The 23,863-nt window shown below is 50.1% G+C and overlaps 1 protein-coding gene across 1 annotated transcript in view; it reads right to left on the bottom strand.

Annotated features, from left to right (window-relative positions):
* Window positions 1-43: 43 nt before the first annotated feature.
* Window positions 44-23,863, bottom strand: part of Gpi (glucose-6-phosphate isomerase) — a 29,754-nt gene continuing 5,934 nt past the window's right edge. The window contains exons 5-18 of the mRNA XM_036176949.1: window positions 21,122-21,205; window positions 20,893-21,039; window positions 19,037-19,108; window positions 18,427-18,471; window positions 16,355-16,408; window positions 8,380-8,440; window positions 8,040-8,083; window positions 7,794-7,946; window positions 6,378-6,507; window positions 6,147-6,223; window positions 3,730-3,858; window positions 2,397-2,472; window positions 2,181-2,247; window positions 44-2,098 (exon numbers count right to left, since the gene is read on the bottom strand). Coding sequence (XP_036032842.1) covers window positions 1,963-2,098; window positions 2,181-2,247; window positions 2,397-2,472; window positions 3,730-3,858; window positions 6,147-6,223; window positions 6,378-6,507; window positions 7,794-7,946; window positions 8,040-8,083; window positions 8,380-8,440; window positions 16,355-16,408; window positions 18,427-18,471; window positions 19,037-19,108; window positions 20,893-21,039; window positions 21,122-21,205 — 1,275 coding nt within the window. The 3' untranslated portion in view covers window positions 44-1,962. The remainder of the gene's footprint in view (window positions 2,099-2,180; window positions 2,248-2,396; window positions 2,473-3,729; window positions 3,859-6,146; window positions 6,224-6,377; window positions 6,508-7,793; window positions 7,947-8,039; window positions 8,084-8,379; window positions 8,441-16,354; window positions 16,409-18,426; window positions 18,472-19,036; window positions 19,109-20,892; window positions 21,040-21,121; window positions 21,206-23,863) is intronic.

The raw sequence follows: 23,863 nt of genomic DNA, 5'->3' as shown, positions 1-23,863 counted from the left end.
AGGCATTTTAAAACCGTATAACAGACAGACAAAACTCTAGTTCTTGCCAGCCCAGCATTTATTTTTCACTGTAAAAAACCAACTTAAGGAAGATTTATTTTGGGTTATGGTGTTCAGGCCATGGTATGTTGGTCAGCCTTGTTAATTTAACGTAGTGTAGAGCCATCTGAGAGAAGCATCAGTCTAAGAATTGCATAGGTCAGGTGTTTGGTGCTATCTGTGACTGTCCTGGTTTTACTAACTGATGCAGGAGGGCACAGCCATTGTGGGATGGAGCAAGCCAGCAAGCAGTTCCTCTATGGTTCCTAGAAGGATTTCCCTCCATGATGGATTGTGACCCGAAAGTATAAGCCAAATAGCACATCTGGATTTCAGTGCTTTGAGAACAGGATGAGACTGTCAGAGAGAAGACTGTTCATCTCCACAAAAGTGGTAGCCAGGATGCAGAGAAAGTTAGCAGCAAAATCTTTCTACCCCTTTCCAATAGCGCCACCTGCTGGAGACAATCCTTTATTACTGGAACCTTTAAATCCAAACCATACCACCAAGACATCCTCCAGCAGTGGTGGGCCTCCCCTGAACCTCCAATATCTGCTTACCTCATTCAAGTCATGCCTGTGTGTGCACATGATAGAGACAACCCAAGCCTTGAGCATGCTCTGCCATTGAGCTACATCTGAGACCCTATCACCCCCCCCCCCCTTTTTGAGACAGGTTTCCACTGTGTAGCCAGACAAACCTGGAATTGCTTCTCTGCTCGGGCTAGCTTCAAATAAGTTGTGGTACCATTTACATTTCATTATTGGGTGTGTGAGGGGGTGCATGCCAGCACATGGTCAGAGGGCAACTCGGAGGCCAGCTCACTCCTTCCACCTTTATATGGGTCCCATGGATTGAATTCAGGTGACCAGGCTTGTGTGCCAAGTGTTCTTATTCAGTGGCCCACAGTGAAGACGGAGGAAAGTAGAGCTATCTGACTGTCACTCAGTCTCACACCACAGACTCCCAATGGCTAGGATGTGTGTCCATGTCTAAGGTGACAGTCAATATACCCAGCTAAAACTGTCTTTTGAGGGCTTTAAGAGATGGCTGAGCAGTCAAGAGCACTTGCTGCTCTTGCAGAGGCCTGAGTTCTGTTCTTAACACCCCATCTGGGTGGCTCACAACCAACCACCTGGAACTGCATTTCCAGGGGGCCCTGATGATCTCTGTCCTGGCCTCCACCAGCACCAGCACTCACATGTACTCACAAAGACACAAACACACACATTTAAAAAAAAGTCGGATCTGGTGAGATGGTTAGGTGAATAAAGGTACTTGCATCTAGCCTCACAACCTGAGTTCGATCCCCAGAATTGACACACCAGAAGTCGAGGACTTCCAGAAGCTGTCCTCTGACTGACACACATGTGCACACACCTACACACTAAATAAATTGATACATATAATTTAAACAGGTCATCCCTAGGTTTTGACACCAAAACAATAAGCAAAACCCTAGCCAGTGAGCAGAAAGTTTTCCATGTCTCCAAGGTGAAGAGTGGAAGGTGAGGTTAAGCCTGGACACCAGGTTGCCCTCCTGACTGATCCCTGTCCCACAGAACCACCCTCCACTGCGGACCTGCTCACCACGGAGTCAAGCGCCAACCAGGGCACAGCAGGGTCACCCGCAGCTGACAGATAAAGCCCCACCTCAGGAAACTAAGAGGCTGAGCCCATGCCTCCTCTACGGCATCTTTATTCTAGTTGGGATGTGAATATGGGTCAGAACGATCAGATGTATCAAAGCACTTCTCCCGATTCTACAGGGTGTAGAGTGGGTGGACAGCAATCCCGTGGCAATTCTCCCCGAGCCTTGTAGTGCGAGCCCATGACCAGAGGAGTGCTGTGGGCAGGGGAGCAGGACCATGCAGAGACGGGATGGAGAGGGACCAGGACCAGTCAAGAGGGCTGCGGCTGAGTTTATTCTATTTTGACATCCCGCTGCTGCTTGATGAAACTGATGAGGCCATTAGTGGAGGAGTCGTGAGAGGTCACGGCAGAGCTGCCCTCCAGCTCAGGCTCGATCTTCTTGGCCAGCTGCTTCCCCAGCTCCACTCTGCCAGGGAGGGTGGAAGAGGAGAGTGAGCCAGGTTCCAGAGCTAGCGGGAAGGCACCACAGACCTTCCTCAGCAACTCACCCCCATTGGTCGAAGCTGTTGATGTCCCAGATGATGCCCTGAACGAAGATCTTGTGTTCATACATGGCTGCAGAGGAAGGAGCAGATGGTATCCACTAGGCCGGCCAGCCTGCCTCCCTTTCCTGTCCGTCCTTCCTTCCTCCTTCCCTCCTTCCCTGCTTTCCATCCCATCCAACTGATCCCAAGCCTGGCAGTCCCTTCCTGTTCCCCACTCACCAATCAAGGCTCCCAGAATGAATGGTGTGAGCTTGGTGAACACAATAGAGTTGGTTGGGCGATTTCCTTCGAAGACCTGCAGGAAACAAGGAATGTCCTCAATGAGGTGCAGAGTAAGAGATTTCCAGAGCACGCAGTCCTAAGTGGGGCGTCTCTACACACCATCCCCAAGGCTCAGGGATCTCCACAGAAGAGGAGTTGGAAAGACTCTTAAGAGCCAAGGTGGTGGATGCCTTCAGGGAAACAGTATCTTCCAGACACAACAGGGCTGATGCAATTAGAAACTCATAGACTAAACCGGGTATTGGTGGCACAAGCCTCTAATCTCAGCACTTGGGAGGCAGAGGACGGTGGATCTCTGAGTTTGAGGACAATCTGGTCCCTGGTCTACAGAGTGAGTTCCCAGACAGAACTACATAGAGAAACCCTGTCTCCAAAAAAAGAAAAAACTCACATAGACTGTGACAACATGATGCACGAGTCCAAATCTGATAAAATCCTATGGCAGAGGAGGAGGAGACACTAAGTCCCACCTCTGATCAAAAAGCTATTTGCGGGTTGGGGATTTTGCTCAATGGTAGAGCACTTGCCTAGCAACCGCAAGGCCCTGGGTTCGATCCTCAGCTCAAAAAAAAAAAAAAGCTATTTGCAAGTAATAGCTGTAGGGACGGGGGGGGGGGGGGGGGGAGTAATTCTCTTCAACAGAGCAACACTAGGTCTGTCAACTACATCCCAGGGCAGGACACACACCAAGGAAGAGCACACAAAACAGCTGCCACGGCTTCTTGTTCATTTGCTTCTTATGCTTTATCTTTGGCCTCTTTCTCTCTCTTCTCTCCCTCCCTCCTTCCCTCCCTTCCTTCTTTTCGTTCTGTTTTTCGAGACAGGGTTTCTCTGTGTAGCTTAACAGAAAGAAAAAAGCCAGGCGGTGGTGGCACACATCTTTAATCCCAGCACTCGGGAGGCAGAGGCAGGCAGATCTTTGTGAGTTCGAGGCCAGCCTGGTCTACCAAGTAAGCTCCAGGAAAAGGCGCAAAGCTACACAGGAAAATGCTGCCTCAAAAAAAAAAGGGTGGGGGGAAGAAAGAAAAGTTGAGTGGGTAAGTGAATCTGAGAGTAGTTGTGGGAAGAGAAAGAATATTGCCAACATACACTGTGTCTGGCGGTAGGAGAAGCTTTTGGAGAGGAAAGGCACGCTCCCCAGAGGCTGGGACACTTAAATCCAGAGAAACAGACCCTCCCACTGTTGTGGGACAAGCAAGTCAAACCATGAGCCCCGACCCTGACCCCACCAGGGTCAACCCTCTAGCTGAAGTTCACGAGTGAGGCTGACCTTGTGTGGCAGGAGCTTCTCCAGGTCCTCCGGGCTCTTTCCTGCAGCCTGGAGCTCCTTCTTAGCCTCTTCAGGCAACTTCCCCTTCATCAGGGCCTCAGTCTGGGCCAAGAAGTTGGCCAGGAGTATCTGACAAGAGAGACATGTGGTTACAGCAGCAGGCAGCCCCGAGCCTACTGGGACTTCTCAGGTGGGTGAGGAAGGACGACGGTGCATGTGGCAGCACAAGAGTACAGATAACATCACAACTACTCATGTTTCTTCACTGGGAACGGAACCCAAGTGCCCTCTGATGAGCTGCAACTCTTAAAAATGAAGACAGGTTTTCACGCAGTTACTCAGGCTGCCCTGAACTGGCAGATCTTCCTCGGCTTGTCTCTGCTTCCTGAATAGCTGCGATCACCCGGTGTGTACCACCCTGCCAAGCTTCCTAACAGAATGTTCAGTGCTTGACAAAGTGTCATGCTAATGACTGTCTTTTAAGACTTTAAGAGAGCCGGGTGGTGGTGGCGCATGCCTTTAATCCCAGCACTCAGGAGGCAGAGGCAGGTGGATCTCTGGGAGTTCGAGGCCAGCCTGGGCTACAGAGTGAGATCCAGAACAGCCAGGGCTATACAGAGAAACCCTGTCTCGAAAAACAAAAACAACAACAACAACAATAAAATCACACAAAGTAACAACAACAAAAAAGAGGGTGAGGCGACACCTTGTCGAGTTGTATTATGTCAACAGTGCTGCATCACAGAGTATAGCCCAGGATGGTGACACATGCCTCTAATCCCTACACTCAGGAGTCAGGAGACTGAGAAAAGAGGATTACCAAATTTAAGGCCAGCCTGGGTTGCATTGTGTGACCCTGTTGCAAAATGATAGACAAGCCAGGCGGTGGTGGAGGACGCCTTTAATCCCAGCACTCAGAAGGCAGGAGGATCTCTGTGAGTTCGAGGCCAGCCTGGGCTACAGAGTGAGTTCCAGGAAAGGCTCCAAAGCTACACAGAGAAACCCTGTCTCAAAAAACGAAAAAAACAAAAAACAAAAAACAAACAAACAAAAAAAAAAAAACAAGAGATAGACAAAAAGACACACAGCATCAAGTAAGGACGAGACTGCTGGTCCTCCCACAGGGAGGTAGATTCTGCCAGAAGCCTGAATGAACAAGTATTCCCCATGGGAGTCTGGCTGTATCCTAGGCTTTAACCGTCAACTTGGCATAGCCTAAAGTCATCTGAGATGGGAGTTTCTATTGAGAGACTGCCCAGGTCAGACTGGCCTATGATACTGTGGATTATCATTGTTAAATGACGCAGGAAGGCCCAGCCCACTGTAGGCAGCACCATCCCTAGGCAGGTGGCCATGGACTGTATAAAAAAACTAGCTAAGCGTGAACCCGAGAACAAGTCAGCAATCAGCATTCACCCATGGTTTCTTGTTATGGAATATTATTTTAAAAGGCAAAGATGTGTTACACCTGTTTATGCTGCAGAATATTGCTTTAATTGGGTAAAGGTGTGATACATTTGTTTATGCTGCATTTGTTCAACACGTAAGGATGTATTACACTTGTTTGTGCTGCATTTGATTATGTAAAGATGTGTTGCTGTTTGACCTTGCCTGCGTAAGACACCTGATTGGTCTAATAAAGAGCTGAACGGCCAATAGCTAGGCAAGAGAAAGGATAGATGGGACTGCCAGGCAAAGAGAATAAACAGGAGGAGCAATCTAGAGAGAGAAGGAGGAGAGAACCAGGGACATGCCTGGGGCAAGAAGCCAGGCAGACACCAGACAGACAGACAGAGAGAAGCAGTGACAGTAAGATATACAGAAGTAAGAAAAGTAATAAGCCCTGAGGCAGAAGGCAGACAAAAAGAAACAGATTACACAGAAATGTGCCTAAGCTAGACTGAGCCTTCAAAACGAATAAGTCTGTGTCATGATTTCGGAGCTGGTTGGTGGCCCAGAAGAAAAGGCCTGATACAGTTTCTGCCTCGAGCTCTTGCCCTGGCTTCCTTCAATCATGGACCTGAAGGCTGAAATAACTGTTTCTCCCCGCCAGGCTTGCTCTTGCTTAGAGCTCTTGTCACAGTAGTAGAGACAGAACTAATACAGGCTAACACTGGCAGGGTTTCTCTGTGTAGTTTTGGTGTCTGTCCAGGAACTCACAGAGATATGCCTGCCTCTGCCTCCTGAGTGCTGGGATTAAAGGCGTACACCACCACTGCCTGGCCAGACTAACACACCTTTTATAAGGTAGGAACCCAACTCTGATGGCTACTGGGCTTCTGATCCTGGGAACTGAGAGAACAGATGTGTGGTGTCTCAAGGCAATAAATCTGTGGTCATCTGCTGTGGCAGTAAGAGAAACGAAGCTAACTGCTGAGCAGGGCAGAGCTGCAGGAGGGTCCAGACAGCCTTCTTACCTTGTGATGCAGACCTTTCCGTATGGGGTGCTGGGTCTGGACAGGGATGAGGAAATCACAGGGTATCATCTTGGTGCCTGTGGAGTGCACAGTGGTCATCCATACAAGCCAAGCCCAAGAGAGGTACCCAAACAGCCTAAAGAAGGCACTGCTCTAAGAAAGAGGTCCCAGCTGTCCCAACCTCATCCTGCCAGGCACCACACCCCCTTGTCCAGGACAGAGGGGCCTTACCTTGGTGGATAAGCTGATAGAATGCATGTTGGCCATTGGTCCCTGGCTCTCCCCACACAATGGGGCCTGTCTGGTGGTCCACTCGAGTACCGGACTTGGTGATGTACTTCCCATTGGACTCCATGTCGCCCTGGAATGAGGACTGAAACTCAACCCTTTCCCTACAAGATTTCCTTTTTAAGAACTGTGCCCAGACCCTTCTGGGGTGCCTCAGCTTCATGGGGGAGGCTATAAATGTGGATCCTCAGGCTCCTGAGCTTTCTGGCTTAGACTACTATGCCATAAGGGTCATGATAAGGAGAATATGATCTGGAGACAGGAAGAGGATCTCTTTAAAAACAAACTTTGTTCTTCCTATAGGTGGACTGAGGTAACCCAGGAAGATGGCCCACTGCTCTCTTGATCCAGAAAATCTTTCAAAATCATGCAAATTGAAAGGTTCAAATCTTGTTCACTTTAAGAATAATGATGAAGGGACTTGGAAGATGGTTTAGTAGTTCCTTAGAGTGCTTCCTGCTCTTCCAGAGGACCCAATTTCAATACCCAGCACCCACATCTGGTAGCTCACAACTACCTGTAACTAGCTGCAAGGGATCCCATCAAACCTCTTCTGGCCTCCATGTGCACCTTGCATACATGTCACAGATACATACAAATACACATTAAAAGAAAAGGGGAGGGGTGGGGGATTTAGCTCAGTGGTAGAGTGCTTGCCTAGCAAGCGCAAAGCCCTGGGTTCAATCCTCAGCTCCACAAAAAAAAAAAAAAAAAGGGAAAGCCAGGTGGCGCATGCCTGTAATCCCAGCACTTGGGAGGCAGAGCCAGGTGGATCTCTGTGAGTTTGAGGCCAGCCTGTGTACAAAGCGAGTTCCAGGAAAGGTGCAAAACTACACAGAGAAACCCTGTCTTGAAAAACCAAAAAAAAAAAAAAAAAAAAAAAAGAAAAAGAAAAGGGGGGAGAGAAGACTATGAATAGGTAGGTGTGCCCAGACCAAACTATAGGGTGGGGCACAGGGTCAGAGGCTCATAAGAGTGCTGATCTTTGTTTCATGTGCTTACAAATGCAGAGAAGTTAGCTGTAAATTCTCTGGTTATTTAACATATCCAAGTAAACAATGCACCCAAGATGGGCCACAGCACAGGTCACAGGGGGTCCCAGCTCACACCATCACCCAGAAAAGCAACAAATGAGAGCCAAAGAGGAAGACACATGCCCACAACCTCTCCAGGATGAGTCTGGTGAGGGCATCTCTCACAGTGGTGAAATTCAGCTGATAACACGGATGGACTAGGTCTTGGTTACCAAGATGTGCCATAAACCCAGGAGCAAAGATATGCCATATCCATACTGAAGGACAAGGGGAGACACTGGAGCCTGCCACTAGACCTTTCCAAGCACAGCCTGGGAGCTGGTACCTGCTGGAAGTAGGCAGCAAAACGGTGCATGTACTGGTCATAGGGCAGCAAGGCATGGGTCTCACACTCAAAGCAGTTGATATACCAGATCCCCAGTAGAGCCAGAAGGACCGGGGCATTCTTATCCAGGGGTGTCTTGCGGAAGTGCTGGTCCTAAAAAAACAAGGTGGGTGGGGGCTGAGCATCTGTCAGGGAGAGGAAGGAGGGAACAGGACCCATCCATGTCCCAGGCCACTCAGCACTCACCATCCAGTGAGCCCCGGAGAGCAGCTGTTCAAAGTGGTCAAAACCTGTGACATAAAAGTAGCATCAAAAGAAGTGACCACCTCCTGTGTCTTGCTGGCAGGTGGGTCACAGTTTTTTTGGAGCCAGAAGATGACCTGGGATAAGGAGGGGCTTGCAGGAAGTCTTGCTCTTCAGAGGTGGCCCTGAGCACAAAACCTACCCATGCTTCTTCCGCCCAGAACTAAAAGAATAAATGTTTCTAGGTAGGAGGAGAGAGGCTGGAAGCCTGTGGGACAAGCAAGGCATTCAGGGATGCAACCTCAACCTCGCACTACGATACCGCCTCCTGCAGGCGACTCACCCACGTGCAGAGCGATGGAAAGTCCAATAGCTGACCACAGCGAGTAGCGGCCACCTACCCACTAGGAGAGAAGGACAAGACATTGAAGGAGGGCAGGCACACCCTCCCCCCCTCCTGCCACCCCTGTGCCCAGAAAGCCACAGGTACAGCGTGGAGGGCCTGACCCGACACAACTCTGCCCAGGGAGCAGCAGCGGCCCTCCATGCCGGCCAGCAAGGTAGACAGCCAATCAACTGAAGATGGTACCATGGCTGGCCTCATCCCTGTCAGCTCCCGTCTCCTCTGCACTGATGGACAGTCTCACACCTGTGCCGGCCTGTACCTTCTCGGCGTTGACAGAACCAGGACCCCATACCTGTGCCAGTCCCTACTTTCTCAGTGCTGACTAAAGGGCTCCCAATCTGTGCTAAACCTGCTTCCTCAGATGTCCACATACATAGACCCTCACACCTGTTCCCAACCCAATCTCCTCAGATGCTAGCAGACTACATCTTCATACCCGTGTACACCTGCCTCAGACACACTGATAGATTTAGTGTCTCATACCTGGGCCATGCCTCATCTCTTCAGATACTGGCAGTCTAAACGCTCATACCTGTGAACTTACCTGTTCAGACCTCAGCCACTGACAGACCCAGAGCCTCATACCTGTCCTACCCTGCCTTCTCAGAAATTGGCAGACCAGAGCCTCATTACCTGTCCTACCCTGTCTCCTCAGAAATTGGTAGACCAGAGCCTCATACCTGCACCGACCCTGCCTTCTCAGGCACTGGCAGACCGAGAGCCTCATACCTGTGCCTACCTTGTCTCCTCAGGAACTGGTAGACCAGAACCTCATACCTACGCCTACCCTGTCTCCTCAGAAATTGGCAGACCAGAACCGCATACCTGCACCTACCCTGTCTCCTCAGAAATTGGTAGACCAGAGCCTCATGCCTGCACCTACCCTGCCTTCTCAGGCACTGGCAGACCAAGAGCCTCATACCTGTGCCTACCTTGTCTCCTCAGGAACTGGTAGACGAGAGTCTCATTCCTGTATCCACCCTGCCTCCTTGATCAAGGACAGACCCACTAGTTCATACCTATATTGACTAGTCTCCTTTGTTACTGACAGACCCAGAGCCTCATTCTCACACTTACCCTGTCTCTTTGGTCACTAACAGACCCAAAACCTCACACCTGTATTTCCATCTCCTCAGATAATGACAGACCAGAGCTCATAGTTCTACGTACCATCTCCTCATATGTTGACTGATCCAGAATCTTGGGCCTGTACCTACCATGTCTTCTAGGTCACTGACACACCTAGAGCCTTGGTCCTACCTGTACCTTGGTCCCACAGTGACTAACACTTGTACCTACCACGTCTCCTCACACACTGACAGACGTGGCACCTCAGACCTGCACCCATTCTGTCTCTTCAGGAACCAACAGATCCATAGCTTTGTAACTCTGCTTACCCTGCCTCCTCAGACACAGAAAAGCACAGAGCCTCCTTCCCCAGTCCACTTTGCCTCTTCAAACATGGAAGACCCAGAGGTGCTGAGACCAATTATAAACAGAGCCTGGATCTGAGGCAGCAGCACCCGGCATCCAGAGAGGCATTCCAGAGTGGCGGATACAAGAGTCTTGTAGCGGAAGGAGCCTTTTACAGAAGTGATAGGAGCAACTAACTTCCTTTCTCAAGTCTCTCAGGCTGATGACACAGGACTAGAAGCCCACCAGCTGCAAAGCAGAGGTGCCAGACCACACTTGCATCAGATGTCTTGTGGTGTTTGGATGGAACTGCTTTCTGGAAGTCTGGGGAGACAGGCTGGGAGGCAACACAGCACAATCCCCAAGATGGAGGAGGAAGGGGAGAGGGACAAAGCTTCGTGGAGCTCTCAAAACTGCGGTCTGAGAGCAAGGCACAAATGAAGACACAGGAAACCCCCAAGGGACCTGAGGTTATCCTGAAATGACGACACCCTGGGCTGGGGGTTGAGGAGGCCGACACAGGAGGTTCACACAGGTCCAAAGACCGAGAAATACAGCCAAGGTCCCTCTGGCTAAGACATAATGATTCATCTGGAAGGATCCAAGTTTAGGAAGAGCTTTGCAACCATCTCATAGGACCCCTTGGGAGAGACATGGACTCTCAGGTCTTGCCTAGTGGACTCAAGTGTTTGAACCTGAATTGGGTGGTCAGCAGCCCTCACACTGACAGGGTTAGCTTCTGACCTCAGCTGAGAGGAACAAGGCCAGATTTCACTTCTCAGGGAGCCTGGCAATGCCAAACAGGGGTCTGACCCAGGCCTCCGACCCCTCATACAGACCACACAACAGTGAGAGAGTAAGGCCTAAGACCACACACTTGGGCCTGGCTACAGATCCCCAGGCCCTGGCAAGAGCCCAGGTGTGGCCCTGATGAGGGCAGGCAGCACAGCTGCTCAGTGCACCCCACCTCCTCTCTCGGACCCCCACACGCCTGTAACTGGTCGGTCCTTCCTTCCTTCCTTCCTCCTTCAGGACAGACCTCAGGCATATCTATCTCTGGTTCGAAAGCCCTTGCTTAGAGAACCCTATCTACATACATTTAAATTAGGGCTTGCAGATAGCCTAGAAGACCCACTGCACTTGTCTATTTTATGGGCCAGTGCTGTGTGTCCAATGTGAGAGGTCAATTCAACCCACATGAGCTTAGCCAGGGCACCTCCACAAAGACTCAAGGATACCCTACCTTTAACTGAATCCTGTGTACAACTCAACACTATCTACCCACATTCTTGAACCCCTCAAAACGACACCCAGGAGAACAGCTCTGACTCAGACCATGCCGGGACAACCTGTCCATCTGTGCTCAATGACGGCTCCTTAGGCTGCACTTAGTGGGACAAATTTCCTTCCTTTTTTAAAAAAGATTTAATTATGTATGTATCTGTGGCTACCAAAACTCATTACAGATGGTTGTGAGCCACCATGTGGTTGCTGGGAATTGAACTCAGGTCCTCTAGAAAAGCAGCCATTGCTCTTAACCTCTGAGCCATCTCTCTAGGCCCTAATTTCCTTCCTCTTAGTTTGACCTTGGCTCTTGTGATCTCACCTCCCAAGCCGGATATACCCACCTGTGCTGGACCCTTGGGTCTTCAGAGCACATCTGGTCAGCTCCACCTACAAGTACTTGAGCCTGCCTCCAGAGCATATCTGGTCGGTCATCTCTACCTGTGTCTGGCCCCGGCTTCTCAAACCTGGTTGTCCTCTACCCAAGCCTGGACCATGCTTCTTCAGGCTTCTCCACCAAGACGCAGGTATAACTCCTACCTCTGACTGAATCCAGCTTTGGAAGGGCCAGCTCTACCTACCAGTGTTCAAGCCCTCAGGCCTTGGTCTCTATCTGCAGATCAACTGTCTGCTTCTGACCCTGGCCCTCCAGAACACAACCGAAAGCCAGGACCACATACCTGCATTCACCTTTAATTCTCACACTTCCAAAACTGTATCTGACAGGCCAGGCGTGGTGGTGCACACCTGTAATCCCAGCACTCAGGAGGCAGGGGCAGGCGGATCTCTGTGAGTTCGAGGCCAGCCTGGTCTAGCTCTGTCTATTGGTACAGTATGCCCCCTGGCTTCTGACTCTCCATGGTAAGTCACTGCAATCTATCAGGATGTTGACCATGGATCTTGAGACCACACCTGGAAGACCAGCAAAACATCTTGGCTCATTGGACCACACACCAGAAGGGCTAGCTCCACTTACCTATATGAGATGCTGGGTTTTTCAGACCATGCCTGACTGTCCAGTTCTGATCCTGATTCCTTGCCCCACATCTGTCTACCTGATACTGAATCCTCATATAATTCCTAATGAATCAAGTCCACTTACCGAACCCTGACCCTCACATTCCTAACAGGCCAGTTCTACCTACCTGACCTAATAATGCATTTTCTTTCCCAGCTCTGACTATGACTTCTTATGTCTCAGTAACATGCCAGTTTTGTGACCTCAGTCAGGCCTTCACAGTCACTGACAAAACCCGACAACCCACATTGTGTCCTAAAGATTTAACCTCATGCCAGGAAAAGACTCCATGGCCTTACCCAAGAAAGTGACCTCCATATCCCTGTGCCTGGTCACACTCAACCATACCAAGTGAAGTTTCACATACTAATCATGACCATGCCCGGGTAACCAAAGACATCCATGCATGCTGCACCCCCTTAGTTTCCCACTCAGACATGTGCTCCATCCATCTTGTCTTACTTCATTTCTTCAGAAAGCACCTCAAACATCCAATTCTTCTTTGCCTCTGGGGCCTCACCTGACAGTTTGTCTCTGCCTGCTTTGCTCGACTGGACTGACCCAAGGAAGGATTTAATGATGAACTGCAGTGTCTCACATCAACCCACCTTTGCTGCTTCAGCAGACAAAATCACTCCCATTGTGCTTGGCCAAGACCAGCAGACTTGGGATCCTAGCCTGGGCCTGACCTCAGCAGCCTCTTCTGTACTTTACCTGGAAGACCAGGGCATACAAGCCTAACCCTTAGCAACTTCCTCTGCCAGTCTTACTGTAAACACCTGTACGGGCCTGGTTTCCACGCCTTCTGGATGGATTAGCAGACACTAGACCACCTACCTATGTGCTACCAGAACTGTTCCAATGTCACCGAAACACACGGTCGAACCTGGTTTCAATCAGGGCTCAGCTCCACCTGCCCCTGCCTTCCTCCCATTTCTGGTGATGGCTGGGGGCTGAACCAAGGGCCTGGACCCTGCCAAGGAGCTCTATCTCCTACCCCTGCACCTTTAGTTTCAGATGTCCATACTAGACATGTTCTACCTACACGTGCCCAACCTGGCTCCTCCGGCTCCAGAGGAAAACCAGTCACACATTCTTGTCCGATTCCTGAGACCTCAGCCATGAGACCACATCTCATAAGACTCTACCCCATACCTGAACTGATGCTGCTTGCCAATCTCAGAGTCTTCTACTGCCAGTGTTAGACTCGGGCCTTAGCTAGCACACTCTCTCAAAGAACTGGGTCTCCAAACCTTTATCTTTCCCGAGGCTCTCAAACCGCACCCTAAAGACACAGGTCCTCTGCCGTGGAGCATTCCTTCACACTGTGTGAATATGTCACCGTGACTGGCCAATAGCTGGGCAGGAAGAGATTGGACTAGGAGAACGGTGGGGAAGGGCAGAGTCAGGAGTTGCTGGCCAGATGCAGAACAAGTCAGACACACAAAATGGGATAGGGGTAAAAGCCACGAGCCACGGGGCAGCACACCGATTAACAGAAATGGGTTAAGTTAATAACAAGTCTGAGCTATCGCCAAGCATTTATAATTAATATTAAGTTGGTTATTTGGGAAGTGGCTGCTAGGATGGGAAACTTCCACCTGTGTTTGAGCTGGTCTCCTGCCCCAGGCCTCACCTTTTATAATCCGTCTACTCCCGCTCTTCTCACCCCACCACCTAACACACCCCGTGACACGGAGCAGCTGTGAAACCTCGGAAGGGCTGGCCAGGATGCTGAGAACCTGGGCTCACCTCATCTCTCAGTCAGCTAACTACTATCCAATCCTCACTTTTCAGAAGCTACCAGACTCTAATATGTGCACATCTGGGCCCTCTTCCTACATAGCTGGGCCAAGGTCACATGACCTTGATTTCAGACCTCAATTATCAGAACTATTCTTTCTTGGTTGTTTAAAAACAAAGTCTCACGGGGTGGTGGTGGCTCGAGCCTGTAATCCCAGCACTCAGGAGGCAGGGGCAGGTGCATCTCTGTGAGTTCGAGGCCAGCCTGGTCTACAGAGTGAGTTCCAGGAAAGGCGCAAAGCTACACAGGGAAACCCTGTCTTCAAAACAAAACAAAAAAACAAAAATAAGGTCTCACTACATAGGTCAGGCAGGCCTTGAATTTATGATACTGTCTCAGCCCCCTGGGATTACAGAGATGTGCCACCATACCTAGCTGATGTCACAGCTGCACTTATATCTTTCTTTTCCTGAACCTGTCCTTGCTCCCTTTCAGACCTGATTCTAGCTCCTGAGACCTCTGCCATGACAACAGACACACCTTATGGACTCCATCAGACATACCTGAGGAGAGATGGCTTGCAAATGTCAAGTCGTAGATGTCATTAGATCTCCGATGTTGGACTCAAGCTGGGACCCCAAGAGCCTCTACAGCTCTCTCGCTTACCTCTGCTAGGTCCAGATGGCAGACAGGCTAGGCAATGTCACGTCAGATCCCAGACCAGAGTCTCATCACTCACACGTACCCTGTAGTGGACCCGACCTGAGGACTGGCCTTGCCGGCAGTGCCGCACCCTGACCTGCCGTCTCTTTATCTCATCTGAGAGATTAACTCCAGAGTCTTCACGCATCCTTCCTCCTCATGATGTTGGGGTTACGTCTATGTGTGGCCCGACCCACAAGGTCTCACTGCCGTCACTGCCAGCCCTGGACCCTGCTCCCTGCACCTAACCGCCACTATTTGACCTTGTCTGCAAGACTCCACCTTCTCTGTCACATTCTATCAATTTTCTGTATGTTCCAGCTACAATGAATGCCCCACTGTGTTGGGCTCCATGGCAAACAGGGGACACCCACTCCTCCCTTGCCACCATCTGCTCAGGCGCCAAAGCCTAAGGAGGAAGGGGACAGGCCCCTCCTCTTTTATCAGGCAGGCAACATTCGTTAGAGGCCAGTTTCCCAACGGGGTTCCTCATCTGAACCGCAGGATGTGTGTTAAGGACAATGTACAACTGGTCCCATCTAGACAGGAGTTTCCTCATACAGTGTATGGCTTGGGACATGGAGCTTCATTCTCCTCTAGAGATGAGTAAAACATCTCTTAGCCCAGCTGTGGTTGCACATGCCTGTACTCTAAGCACTTGGGAAGTCAAAGCAAGAGGATCACAATTCAAGGCCAGCCTGAGCTACATAGAGATCCTGTCTCTCAAAAATCCTATAAAAGGGGATGGGAGCCCCAGCACTTGGGAGGCAAAGGTAGTGGGATCTCTGTGAGTTCGGGGCCAGCCTGGTCTACAAAGCGAGCTCTAGGACAGGCACCAAAACTACACAAAGAAACCAGCTCAAAAAAACAAAAAAAAAAAAAAAAAAACAAACAAAAAGGGGGTGGGGTATGAGGGGTGGGAGCAGCTCAGTGGTATCCTAGGCACTAAAAACAAAGTTTTTATTTATTTATTCATTTAATTTAATGAAAAGGGTGTCTTAGAGCTTTCAAAGCTAGGTAACCCTTTAGCCAATGATGTCGCCAAGAAAAGCGCTCCAGTGCAATGGCTGGTGGGGAGATGCCCTGAAGAGTGACACCTTCTCAGGTATACCCAAGACATGTGTTAGAGAGCACCTCTGCCTGGCCACAGCCACTGCACCCACAGAGCACACACCACAGCCGCAGCAGCCCTGCACTCCAAGCCTTCATGGCCCCTCCTGCCAGCACTGCTAGTCAAGACTGCCTCCCGGCGAGTCCCCAGGACTCTGTCCTATCAGGTGGCCGTTTGAAGTGGGGGTTTGCTGTGCAAGCTGCCCTGGTATGCCTAGACTCCGGGTCTACGGCCTCCTCCCTGCCAGCCACCCCAGCTGCTCCTGCAGTATCCTCTGGGTCCTTTCCCAGGACCTGCCTTGCCCTGCCCTTTGGCCTTTACAGACCATGACTGCAGCTTGGAGAAAGGTCAGGCCTGAGAATAACTCACCTCAGCTAGTCGAGAGGGCAGGGATGGCTCTGGTTACCTCACAGTGGATGCTGCTGGCAGGCACCCAGGGGGCCACTTCTCCCTGTAAGCTGGGAGCTCTCCCACAGACAGAGCCTCCCTGGGGGTCTCTCTGCCTCTCCCAAAGTGAGACAGACATGCAGCAAGTGCTCAAGAGATGCTGACCTGACCTCATAGGCCCTCCTGCTGCCTCAACAGCCAGGACTTGGCTAAGGACACGCCAAGCACACAGCACAGGAAGTGCCTTACTTACATCCCAGAACTCGAACATGTTTTGAGGGTCAATTCCAAACTCCTTCACTTTGGTCTGGAAAATACAAAGGGAACATCTGTTAGACAATGGGAGCTGCAGGAGGGGAGAAATACTGCCACACAGCCCCACCTTCTTCCCACCCCCATGGGGAAAGGGTGGCGCACCCGAGATTGCTCACTCAGCACTAGACACCAAGCCAGCTCACCTCCAACACACCAGGGACCCTGCGCCTACAGCACCTCCTCTTGGTGTCTAAGAACCAGAGATACCACACAACCATCCCCCACACTCTGCCCTTAACATCTGGAACTCCAACCCAGAGGCTACTCTGCAGGCTAGGCAATGAAGCCCAGACCACTACCCAGCCCTCCCCGTGAAGATGATGCCACCTGAAGAGCTCCCTCAGGAGACCAGTCTTGTTCTCAGGTGTCTAGGCCCTCCACCCCATATTTATCCTCAGGGATGTCCACGGACATAGCTCTGCCAGCAGAAGGCAGACAAGGTGCTGATTTGCAGCCTTGAGACATCTGGCCCTGCACCCTCTTGGCAGCATTAGAGATTAAAATGGGGAGGGGTGGCAAAAGGTGGTCAGAAGGGCCTAGGTATGGTTTGTGGTTTCCAGCTCTACCACAGACTGGCACAGCACTGCCACACAGCAGGATTCAACTTTACCTCTGACTGCTGAGCCAGGCTGAGTGTCCCCTACCTCATACAGGCTCAAGGCCAAGCCGACTGTGAGCAGGCAGACATGATCTGAGCTCTAATCCCATCAGCACCACCTCACATAATCCTTAACCAGAACAAAAGGCCACATTTGGGGCACCGGAAAGACAAGGCAGCAGCCAAGACCACACACTGCTCTAGCACAGACCCGAGTTTGGCTCCTCACAGACACCAGGCAGCTCATAACCAACTGTAACTCCTGTTCCAGGAGACCCAGAGCCCTCTCCTGGCCTTTGAAGGCATCCTTACCTCATGCATGCACATATCCACCCACCCCCGCCACACACACACACACACACACACACACACACACACACACACACACATAAAATCAATCTTAAAAAAAAAAAGTCATGCTGGGTGGCAGTGATGCACGCCTTTAATCCTAGCACTTAGGAAACAGAGCCAGACAGATCTTTGTGAGTTCAAGGCCAGCCAGGTCTACAGAGTGAGCTCCAGGACAGGCATGGAAACTACACAGAGAAACCCTGTCTTGAACCACGCCCCCCACCCCCCACCCCCCACCCCAAAAAGCCACACTAGGCAACAGAGCAAATGCCTTAATCCAGGAAGCAGAAGTAGGTGGAGCTCTGTGAGTTTGAGGCCATCCAGGTCAGTCAGGGCTATACAGTCAAGCCCTGTCAAAAAAGTTCACAACCAGGGAAGATGGCTCAAGGTAAAGGCGCTTGCTGTATAAGCCTGGAGATCTGAGTTTAATCCCAAGAACCCACATTAAGGAGGCAGGACACTCCACGAAGTTGTCCTCTGGCCTTCACTGTAATGTGTGTGCCCACACATACATATCATGTACACACACACCTACAAAACAATAAAAAATTAATAAAAAAAATTATATCCAGGGCTGGCGAGATGGAGCACGTATTCTTGTAGAGGACCAGGTTCAATTCCCAGTAGGGTAGTTCACAATCACCCCTAACTTCAGTTCCAGAAACCTAATGCCTTTTCTGATCTCTGTGGGCCCCTGGCCCACAGTGCAGACACACATGCAAAACACTCATACACATAATTTTTTTTTTAAATCTTAAAAAAAAAAAAAAACAACCACATCACAAAACCGCACTCATTTACCAGGCCTAACAGCTTTGGTGAGAAGCAGGATCCACCCTGCACATCCCATATGGGGAGAGAGCTGGCCTTGGAGATATGGAGACACCATGATCCCACTGACTCCGTGCCCTCCTCAGGTTCCAGACACTGAAGGAGGTAGCAGCAAAGGCTGGCTGGCTCTCAGCGAGCCGTCTATGCCAGCAACCCAGCCGTGATGCGGCCCTGAATCAGGGGACTGGGCTTTCCCATGAGGGCATGCAGGATGCCACGCTGGCACTTACCGTGTTGGTGGATAGGGCGACAAAGTGCTTGGCAACGGCAGAGGGCTACAAGAGACAGAGGCAAATTATACCAAACCCGCCCCAGGGGCTGCCCGAGGCTGGGGCCCATCACCACAGAAAACCGGATTCTACACAGGATCAACTGTTCTCTGGCTCAGGCCCTGAAGCTGTTAGAGGAGCCCACAAAAGGCCACGGTCAAGAGGGCAGGAAGCTGGTGGCACGTGACTGTAATCCTAAGGGTCATGAGTTCAAGAGCTGCCTGGACTACATAGCCCAGACTCTGCCATAGACCAATAAACAACAAAAGAGTTGTACAAGGACCACAGGCCAGCCTGCCCATCCACACCCAAAGGCACACATGGCCAAGGAGGAGAAGGCTCCACGCAGTGTTCTGGGGACTTAAAGGATCCCCAGTCACAGTACACAAACTATTAGAAGTGAATGAATTACTGAAAGGGCCCTTAGCCGGTTAAAGCAGGTTCTGCTTGTCCCGGGGACAGAAAACAAAAGCTATGAAGAAAGGAGCCAGAAGGGCCTTCCACCTTTAGGAGAGGGAAGGGACACAGGACACGCTCCCCCAGCAGGAGACCCACCCTGCTGCCCACTCACTTCCTTGGCTGTGTTAAGAAACCACTCCTTTGCCGTTTCTGCATTGGTGATGGTCTCCTGGGTGGTGAAGGTCTGCAACAGAATGTGGCAGTGAGTCCAGCTCAGGGTCAGCGGCAGAGGCCACCCTGGTGACTACTTAGCTCCTCAGCAAGCCCACAGGCATCCACAAACACACGTCATAACACTGCGCATGTCAACTCTAGCAGTTCACATCCAAGGGGGGAAGGACCCAAATCCCACCAGAAGCCAAATCCTACAGGTCAGGCATCTCCCAGGAGAGGGGCTGAGCATATTCTGAGCTCTCTCCAGTTCAGCCTAGGCTAGAATTCACAATTCAGATGGAATGCTATTTTTCAATTTTATTACATTCTGTGTGTGTGTGTGTGTGTGTGTGTGTGTGTGTGTGTGTGTGTGTGTAGGCATGACACACGTGGTGGAGGTGAAGGACAAGTTTCGGGAGTAATTCTCTCCTACAATACAGGACCCAAAATCAAACTCAGGTCATCAGGCTTTGCGGCAAGCCCCTTTATCTGCTGAACCATCCTGCTGACCCCTCAGATGAACTTTTTATTATTTTGTGTGTATTAGGGTACATAAGGCATAAACGGTAACAAGCAAACTGTTCAGGTCTCAGGCCAGGGCTCTGAAATCAGAATGGTAGAACGTGCCAGGCATGGTGGTACACACCTGCATTCCCAGTGCTCAGGGGCTGAGAGAGGGAGGGACTACACTCAACTATAAAAGACCCTGTCTTAAAACCCTGAGGGAGAGCTGGGGATTTAGCTCAGTGGTAGACACTTGCCTAGCAAGCGCAAGGCCCTGGGTTCGGTCCTCAGCTCTGGGGAAAAAAAAAAAAAAGGACACACATTCTGGGGCTGGAGAGATGGACTTCAGAGGTCCTGAGTTCAATTCCCAGCACCACATGGTGGCTCACAACCATCTATGAAGAGACCTGATGCCCTCTTCTGGCCTGCAAGCATACAAGCAGACAGAACACTGTATATGTAATAAATAAAATAAACCTTTAAAAAAAAAAAACCAACAAAAAAAAACACCTGAGAGGGAAGAGTGGGAACGGGAGGAGGAGGAAGGGAAGGCTGGAGAGAGACAGAGAAGAAGGTAATGCATCTACCAAGAAAGAAGTATCACCCAACACTCAGGAGGCCAAGGTAGGCAGATCCCTGAGTTCAGGCCAGCCTGATCTACAGAGATCAGGACAGCCAGAGGCAAAAAAAAAAAAAAAAAAAGAATAAGGAGCCAGGTGGTGGTGGTGCACACCTTTAATCTCAGCACTCAGAAGGCAGAGGCAGGCAGGTCTCCCTGAGTTCGAGGCCAGCCCGGTCTACAAAGAGAGTTCCAGGACAGCCAGGGCTACCTGGCTTGAAAAACAAACAAACAAACAAAAAGAATAAAGAAAGAACTATCAGAGACATGTTGGAACAAGGACCAGTCTGTAATCCACTTGAGCAGCTGAGGTTGGATCTAAAGTTCAAGGTGGGCCTGGGCTACAGAGTGAATTCAAGGCTAGCTGGGTATGTAGCTCAGTGGTAGAGTACTTGCCTAGCATGACTGAGACCCTTAGTTCAGTCAGCAGGAACACACACACACACACACACACACACACACACACACACACACACACACACACGTGAGGGGGAGGGGCAGGGCACATAAAGTAAGTGGGTACAACCCAGAACAAAAGTCCAAATTGAACAACCTCCTTTGCTGTCAGACATGGGAACCATCTGAGGGCAGCTGTGTTAACTTGCTCCACAAAGCACCATTCACTCAGAACCGGTCCTGAGACTCCACTGCCAGGGCAATCCACCCATCCCTCCCGGGCCCCAGCGACATACCTTGGAGGCGATTATAAACAGGGAAGACTCGGGGGTCAGGTTGGCCAAGGTTTTGGCAATGTGAGTTCCATCAATGTTAGAAACAAACCAGATGCGGGGACCTCCTGCAGAGTATGGCTTGAGGGCTTCAGTCACCATGAGGGGTCCCTGCAGGAAGAGAGGAATCAGCTCTGAGGAGAGCCTGCTCCCCTCCTTCACCCTCTCCCGGGGTGAACTGGGCTCTCCTTACCAGGTCGGAGCCTCCAATGCCGATGTTGATGATGTCCGTGATGGATTTGCCGGTGTACCCCTTCCAGTCACCACTCCGGACCCGCTGGTACAGAACCAGATCACATAATTAACCCAACGTACATGGAGAGGGCACAGCTCAAAAACATCACCCTTCTGGGTCATTCTTGCCTCAATGACAACTACGAGGCCCTCTCAGGAGCCTCTGGAGGCCACAGTGCCAGATACCTACCATGTTCTGTGACACACACTATCCTGGTACACTGTCGCATGCTATTTAAACAGACTTTGGGAGCAAACTGTGCTTTCTTCCTTTCTTTCTTTTTGGTTTTTTTTTGAGACAGGGTTTCTCTGTGCAGCTTTGCACCTTTCCTGGATCTTGCTCTGTAGCCCAGGCTGGCCTCGAACTCACAAAGATCCGCCTGCCTCTGCCTCCCAAGTGCTGGGACTAAAGGCGTGCATCACCAACGCCCGGCCAAACTGTGCTTTCTTGTCCCTACTTCCAAATGTTTATTCCAAGTAGCCTCTGAAACCCCATTCTGAGGCAGGCTGGCTTCCTAACTCCATGACAGGGAAAGAGGAGAAGAGAGTCACTTGTTTATTTCATGGTATAAATGTCTGCACAAGGCTGGAGAGATACCTCAGTGGTTAGGAGGATGGGCTGTTCTTGCAGAGGACCCACGTCCAATTCCCAGCACCACAAGGTAATTCACAACTGTCTGTAATTCCAGTCCCAGGGAATCTAACACCTTCTAGCCTCTGGGTACTGTATGCATACATACACATACTACAATAAAGTACACACAGGCAAAATACCCTTACACATAAAATACAAAAAAATATTTGAAACCTAAACAAACTGGATGTGGTGATAGCTTATGCCCGTACTCCCAGCACCTGGGAGACTAGACTATCATGAGTCCAAGATGACTCCATCCCTAAACAAACAAACCTAATGCTTTGACAGGAAGCCTTAAGAGTAAGTGAGTCCTAAAACAGATCAGACAGCCCAGAGGCAGCTGCTGGTGTGGGTTTAAAGAAAGGGCAGGAAAATGTTACTGGGAATTGCAGGGAAAAGACTTCTTGTAGGCCAGGCTTGGTGGTGCATGCGTTTGATCCCAGCACTTGGGAGGCAGACAGGCAGATCTCTATGAGTTCGAGGCCAGCCTGATCCACAGAACAAGTTCCAGGGAAGGCTCCAAAGCTATGCAGAGAAACCCTGTCTCAAAAAACCAAAATAAATAAACAAATAATTAAGAGTAGAGCCACAACACTTTTTGTGGGGCTGGAGAGATGGTGCTGTGGTTAAGAGCATGCATTGCTCAACCTGGTCTACATTGTGAGTTCCAGGACAGTCAAGGCCACACAGAGAAACCCTGTCTTGAAAAACCAGAAAAGAAAAGAAAAGAGAACCCAAGTTTAGTTCCCAGCACCCATGTGTGGGTTACAATGGCTTGTAGCCCCAGAGTATGACACCCTTCTTCAGGACTCTGTGGGCACCCACACCTGCTCTCACATGCACATACCCACACAGAGACACAAATACACATACAATAAAAATAAAATAAATCTATTTTTAAAATCCCTTTGTTTCCAGGCTAGGTGGTGCACACCTTTAATCCCAGTACCTGGAAGGCAGAGCCAGGCAGCTTTGAGTCTGACCTACAAAACGAGTTCCAGGTTAGCTAGGGCTATATAAGGAAATCCTGTCTCAAAAATTAAACAAACAAGGGGCTGGAGAGATGGCGTAGAGGTTAAGAGCACTGGCTGCTCTTCCAAAGGTCCTGAGTTCAATTCCCAGCAACACATGGTGGCTCACAACCATCTGTAATGAGATCTGGTGCCCTCTGCTGGCCTGCAGTCATACACGCAGGCAGAACACTGTGTACATAATAAATAAATCTTTTAAAAAAATTCTTAAAAAAAAAAAAAAAATTTAATTCCAGTACTCCAAAGGCAGGGAGATCGGAAGTTCAAGGTCATCCTCATCCACATAGCAGGGACGGGCTGAGATCCGTTCTACAAAGATCCTTTGTTGACGCGGCATCGTGACCCCATCTCGGTGGGCTCAGAAGCAAAGGTATAAAGGAGTTCATCTTGGGCCAGTGAAATAACCCTGTGGCTGGGAGAGCTCGCCATCACGCCTAACCCCCCCCCAGTTCATTCCCTGGGAACCACGTGACACATGAGAACTCATTCCCACGAGCTGTGGCCCGTGTATGACTGAGTACAAATACATACATGTAAGAACAATTGTGTGTGTGTGTGTGTGTGTGTGTGTGTATAAAACACATATTATATAGAACTCACCTTGAAGAAAACTGTGCACACAGCTCTTGTCTAACAGACTGACACCCCCCCACACACACACAATAAGCTTCTTGAAACAGTCTCTTAAGACTTACTAAGAACTAATGTCTGAAACTGTATCGACCTGAACTGAATGGAGCTAAGTGAGGAAGATAAAAGATACTTAAGAGACCTTTAGCTGCTCAGCTTTTCACTTTCAATCTCACAGACCAGGGTACTAAAACAAAGTACTTACCCCACAACACAAATTATGAGAGAAAGAGACCATATAATATAATCTTCTAATATAATATAATATAATATAATATAATCTATCTAATATAACCTTCATGTAGGTGGGGCTTTAGAACACACGCCATTTAGAACACACGCCATTTCTTTGTGTTGTATTGTTTTTTTGTGCTTGGAAAGAGTGTCACCGCTGGCCTCAGAT

Source organism: Onychomys torridus, chromosome 1, assembly GCF_903995425.1.
Source record: "Onychomys torridus chromosome 1, mOncTor1.1, whole genome shotgun sequence".
NCBI lineage: Eukaryota > Metazoa > Chordata > Mammalia > Rodentia > Cricetidae > Onychomys > Onychomys torridus.
This window is presented reverse-complemented; position numbering and strand designations above follow the sequence as displayed.